This window comes from Fringilla coelebs, assembly GCF_963513975.1.
Source record: "Fringilla coelebs genome assembly, chromosome: 4".
NCBI classification, from domain to species: Eukaryota; Metazoa; Chordata; class Aves; order Passeriformes; family Fringillidae; genus Fringilla; species Fringilla coelebs.
In genome coordinates this window covers 24,930,667-24,936,893 of record NC_140032.1, presented here as the reverse complement: position 1 = coordinate 24,936,893, position 6,227 = coordinate 24,930,667, and the positions used below count along the sequence as shown (strand labels likewise).

Sequence of the window (6,227 nt, the reverse complement as noted above, 5' to 3'; positions counted from 1 at the left end):
TTCCCTGGGCCGAGCCTGGCAGCGCGGCAGCGCTTGGCAAAGTGGCAGCCGGCTCCGGCGGCCGCTCGGCCCCGAGGCCAGCGCGGCTGCGGGCCCCGCGCCCCGCCGGGCGGAGCAGCCAGGGCCGGGGGGCGCTCGGGTCCGGTCTCGCCGGGCCAGCCCAGAGCCCTGCCCAGGCTGTCCCACCGCCGGGGCACAGAGGGGACGCCCGGGCCGGGGTCCTGCCGCCCGCTGCCGCGCCGGAGGGCGGCGGAGCAGCGGCTCCGTCCAGGCGCTTCCGGGCGCGCCGGGCGGCGGGGGAAGGAGGAGAAGAAGGAGGAGGAGGAGGAGGGAGAGGAGGAGGAGGAGGAAGGGAGGTGTGGGTGGAGGGGAGGGGAGGGAAGGAGGGGTGGAGGGAGGCCGGCTTTTTTAGGAGGGAGACCCTCCTTCGCGGCCGCCCGCTCGCAGCCATGGCTTTGAAGGAGGCGGGCGGCAGCATCCTGCCCATCAGCGACATGGTATCGGGGCCGTCGGGCTCGCCGTTCCCCGAGGTGGTGGAGCTGAACGTGGGGGGCCAGGTGTACGTGACGAGGCACTCCACGCTGCTCAGCGTCCCGGACAGCACGCTGGCCACCATGTTCTCCCCGTGCCGGGGCGGCCCGGCGGCGGCCCGCCAGCTGCCCAGGGACAGCCGGGCGCGCTTCTTCATCGACCGCGACGGCTTCCTCTTCAGGTACGTGCTGGATTACCTGCGGGACAAGCAGCTGGCGCTGCCCGAGCACTTCCCCGAGAAGGAACGGCTCCTGCGGGAGGCCGAGTATTTCCAGCTGGGCGACCTGGTGAAGCTGCTGTCGCCCAAGGTCACCAAGCAGAGCTCACTCAACGACGAGGGCTGCCAGAGCGACCTGGAGGATAGCAACTCGCAGGGCAGCAGCGACCGGCTTCAGCGGGCGGCGCTGGACAAGCGCTCGGGCTTCCTCACCGTGGGCTACCGCGGCTCCTACACCACGGTGCGGGACAACCAGGCGGACGCCAAGTTTCGCCGCGTCGCCCGCATCATGGTGTGCGGTAGGATCGCCCTGGCCAAGGAGGTCTTCGGAGAGACCCTCAACGAGAGCCGTGACCCCGACCGGCCCCCCGAGAAGTACACCTCCCGCTTCTACCTCAAATTCACCTACCTGGAGCAAGCCTTCGACCGGCTGTCCGAGGCGGGCTTCCACATGGTGGCTTGCAACTCCACGGGCACTGCCGCCTTCATCAACCAGTACAGGGACGACAAGATCTGGAGCAGCTACACAGAGTACATCTTCTTCAGTAAGTGCTGCCCGCGCCCCGGTGTCGTCCCCCTCGCCCTCGTCCCCGGCGGGTGCTCCTAAAGTACAGCTGCACCCCCAGAGCGCTCGCTGTCCCAAAGCAACATGTAGCTGGAGAGACATGGGGGCTTCCCCGTTTCCCCTCACTCTGCTCTGTCACCGCCATAGTTCAAATTTCATTTTGTGCGTTGTGGGGGCGGGACAGGACTGCCTAAATTGCCCCGTCCGGAGCGCGGCGTGGGAGCATTTCCCCACGCACACTCCGTGGGGCAGCCTGGGCTGATCCCGCCTTTCGGTGCCGAGAGGCAGCCCCTGCGTGTCGGGATGTTCCGGGGGAAGGGTCACTGGCTGCGGATCGGGGGGCTACGACCTCGGTGGGGGGGGTGTGGGGGGGTGATGCTGCCCATCTGGGCGGGCGCGGTGCGCGGTGCGCGGTGCGGGCGCGGCTCCGGCTCCGGCTCCGGCGCGGAGCGTTGCGGTGCTCCCGCCAGCGAGGCGACGCAGAGATCCCCGAGCAAGGAAGGGTTTTAATATTTTATCGCTGCGTTTCCTTCGAGTGAGCGCACTGCGCCTGGGCACGGTCCCCGTGAGGGAAGGGGCAGCGAGGGCACAGCCAACTTCCCAAGGAGCAAGAAAGAGTCTGGCTCCAAGGTGGACGAAAATTGGAAAAGAGAAATTAACCACTCCATAGCCAGCTCCTAAGCAACTCCGCTGGTTGGCTGTGGGTAGCATTAGAGGTTTCGGGTCACTCGCAGATAGGAAAACCGAGAGATGACGAATGATTTTCAGTCTGGCAAAGTGTGTAGTGCTATGTAGGGCACTGGCTGAGCAGCGGGTTCGGGTCATGAAACTGCAGCTGGATCGAGAACACCATCCCCTGGCAGAGATTTGTCTTCGAAAGGCAGAGGCAGCCTTAAACATTACAGATGTGTTTGAGAGTCGAGCGAGCCGGCAGAAGAGAGATGTGGTCTGCATTCACTTCTTTCTTCTCCTGCCTCTGTGTGGTCTCACGTTCTCTGAGCAAAGAAGGGATGAATTGGCAGAGCATCTGCCTGCCTCTGTGGTGAGGCGGGAGATGCAGCCTCTGACTAACTTCACTAGTTAGGCAGCTGAACAGAAACAACTTGTTTGCCCTGCAAAACTGGAATTAGGCACGGTATTTAACAGAGGAGGAAAATGTGAATGGTTTTCTACTGGGAGGAGAAATTCATTAGTTTATATTGTTCTATATTGTATAGGTGGTGACTTCCATTTGCTGAGCAGACTTTAGTACTCAGATCAATCTTTAAAACTGGATTAAAACTGTTTTTGAGGATTAATTGCATAACCTATCACTGGTCATATTTCAATGGGATATGTGAAAACTGAGCTCTAGAGGAGCTTCAAATTCTCCTGGGTGGGATTCTATCAAGTATTTTACATGATTATTAAACCGTCTTTCTCAGAAAATTTGACATAATTATTTTCTAAATAATAAATTTCCTTGAAATAGTATGTACTGTTTGCTTCTAAATAGATTTGTAGGTGCATAATTGTTTTCATGAGCATTTGTGATGCTCATAATGTTTTGGTTATTTTTTTGTGTGTATGTTACAATGAGGCTGCTGTATAGAACAGTCCTCTAATTCACATCAGTGTTCCAAATTAATCCCCAGCGTAATACCACTGATTTATTTGGAATAATGCCAGGGATGAACTGGATGTTGTATGTCATGATTTTTGTTTTGGTTTTTAGTCTTCAAGCTTCTGATGTGAAAAGTAAACTAGTTAGTTAATTACTTAAATTGATACAGTTAACTGAAAATTTATGGTTTTGCTTAATTTTTCAGGTGGGAGTTTTGTTTTGTTTTACTTCTGAATGCAAAAAAATGACTAAGAAAAAAATAGGCTGAAAAGATGTTGGGCATATTTTAATTTTGGTTGCTTGCTATGCATTTAGAATCTTTTTTGTATAATGACTTTATACATTGTTTTGTGATCAGATACATTTCTCTGAAATATAGCAATATGGAAACAGCACTAAAGAAAATCACCAAAATGGGAAGAGAAACATGTGAAACAGTGCCTGGAGTAAATGCTCTAGGTTTTTTTGTTGTCTTTTTTTTTAGTCTGACTAAATCTCCAATTGATGGAGACTGTTGATAAAACAACACTTTATTATGATAATGGTTATAAAACGCCCTGGATGGATTGTGTGTGTGCTGCTGCCTTGCCTGACAGCTGCTCAAGAATCCAGCAAATGGAGAGTGAGCCTTGGAAGCCTTGTGCTCTGCAGCAAGAGTGACAAGAGGGATCAGGGCTACTGGCTCTAAGCTCTCCAGCAGCCTTAGCCAGGGCCACGTTCCTTCCTTGCTCATGAGCAGAGCTTAAGACACAAGAAGAAGAGCAGTTGCTTTTCAATTCATTCCTTGCCAAATGTCCCCATGAACCCTGAAGGGGAAGCAGTTTTTGGTGGGAAGTTGATGATTTCAAGAGCTCTCATGTCCGGCCCTGGACTAAGTTTTACAGGCAAAAAAAATATCAAGACTAAAGACTTTAGGGAGCCTATTCCAGTTTTGGACAGTGCCTGAGACTTAATTTGGTGCTAGCAAAGAAGAAACCCAGTTTTATATCCCACTGGAAACAGCTGTACCTGCATTTGCATTTGTTATTCACAGCATGAGCATCTGCAACCAGCAGCAACTGTATTATTTGTTGGTCTGTGAGTCCATAGCAGTCCCATTAGCTTATTTTTCACCATTTCTCCTGAGGACTGTGGACAATTCTGTTTCCTAGTAATGGTAGATAGTAAAATGATTGGGAACATACATGAGGAAAAACATGTCTGTTTTCTGGGGCCATAAGTAGCTGAATGAGTTTATACCCAAGAGCCACAAAAGAGAGACAAAGGTTTAATCTGTGGTTTGTGAAACATATGTTTCTAGGATCTCTTAAACTTTAGTAGGATTTTTGAGTTGAAATGATCATCTATCACTTTTCTAAAAAAATGGAAATTATATTCTTAAACATTCTGGAAGATCAAATTCACTTGGGATACTGCATATGCATTAAACTCATTTATGAACAGCTTAATATCTAGGGATAGATGCAGACTAATTCTGATTGAGGAACCAGAGGTTATTTGACACTGCTTACCGGGAAATAACGCTCCAGCCTTTGGCAATGTGTCATGACAAATACAAAACCAGATTTCCTTCTTAGTATGTATAAATCCTATAAAAAAAAATTAAGTTCTTTGCCCCTAGTGGTGTTTGAGCTATCATGTATGCAATGTCAGATTCATTTGTCTACACAGTTAGTACATAGCCAGAATTTAGCCTGTACCTTGCATTGGTGGCTCAATTCTGAAAAGTGCTCATAGATCTGTTCCAGATGTCCATTACAAATCCAGTCTCTGTCTCCTAATGGTCAGTTAAAGGAGTAAACTACTATGTGGTAGTGAAAAGGCTCTATCAGAGACTGCCACAAAGTGGTTTTTTTTGGCTGCATGCTATTAACACTCTCACCTTAGAACATGTGAGGATGACTTGGGTCAGGTTAGTGTAACGTGAGATGCATATGCAGTTTGGGAAGGATGCTCAAACTCTTCTGCTGCTTAGTTTCACACTGCCATAGAGGATGACAGATTAATTAATTACCTGTTGATGTACAGGCTATGGCCATCACAGAAGTTGCTTCCAACTGGAGACAGGAGACCTTGCTCCTTCCTGTGGCTGCAAGCACTGTAACATGTCTTCTGTTAGTGTACATCTTTGTGAGAAAAGGGTGAAATTTACATGTTTAATGTTTTTGAGGGAATTTTTTTTGTGGTTCATGTTATCTCTCAGTACTGTTGTGTAATGCAAGATTGCCTGTGCATGCTACTACTAGTTTTTTTTCTTCTGTAGAATCTAATTAGTCCTAATGGATTTTGCTTTTAACATCTGCTCTGCAATGTGACTTAGGGGTTTTGAGAGTATTGTGTTCAGCTGAAAGCCTACTATGCTGAACTGACATCTTTATTATAAGAAGAATACAGTAATTTTCCCTGAAAATTTTGACATGCTTTCTGTGTTGACACTCCTGTTTCACATATGACAGTTTCTGTTTTCCTTTTCTCCTGTTTTTGTTTTATAACAGGTGACATTAGCATGGATTTATGGTGCTTATTTTGCACTAGAAGTCACAGCACTTTCTGATTACATTGGATGCTGTGGAAATTGTCATAAACAAGTGATAATAATTTTGTAATCAGATGGGGAATAAGCAGTTAGAAGAAATGAATTTTTAGGAGGAAGTATGGTATTTAAAAAAACCCACAAACTCAAACAAATGATAGCAGCAACGCCCCCCCCCCCAAAAAAAAAACCCACCCAACAACAACAATGAAACCTAACCAACATTGATTGTGTGGTTGCATGTAAAATACATTGAGGTGTTGTAAGTGCCAAATCCAGTTCAGCATCCACTGGGGTAGTGAGGGGTTGGTGGGGTGGCACATAACCCTAAACTGCTCTTCCAAGGGCAGAGTGGTGTGAGAGCCATCCTGCAAATAGTTCCTGTGACCATGTCAAGCTCTTCTCCATCCATCGCTGCATCTTTGGTGGAGTTTTTTTAATGTGGAATAAATATATGTAAGGCATTGAGGAGAAAAAGGAGACCAAGGAAATTACATCTCTGTGACACATGGAGATAAACTGGGACAATTTACTTTGAACCTGAACCAGAGTATCAAAGATTAGAGTACAAATTTTAGTGTGATGAGGTGATGTGAAGGATTAAATCAGTATCACAAGCACAGTGTAGAAAAGCTTCAGATTTCTAACAGTTTCAAGATCTAGAATGTTGTTTCTGGCAGGACTATTGAGCAAAGCCCTTTAAAGAGAGATTTTGTCAGCAGTCCTTTGACTTTGGAAAACTGGTGCAGAACTTCAGGATGTTCTGTTTTATAATTTC

The 6,227-nt window shown here is 48.3% G+C and overlaps 1 protein-coding gene across 1 annotated transcript in view; it reads left to right on the top strand.

Annotated features, from left to right (window-relative positions):
* Positions 1 to 449: 449 nt before the first annotated feature.
* KCTD8 (potassium channel tetramerization domain containing 8) overlaps positions 450 to 6,227 on the top strand; it is a gene marked incomplete at both ends in the record, with an annotated part of 91,908 nt that continues 86,130 nt past the window's right edge. Inside the window, one exon of the mRNA XM_084204335.1 lies at positions 450 to 1,293. Coding sequence (XP_084060461.1) covers positions 450 to 1,293 — 844 coding nt within the window. The remainder of the gene's footprint in view (positions 1,294 to 6,227) is intronic.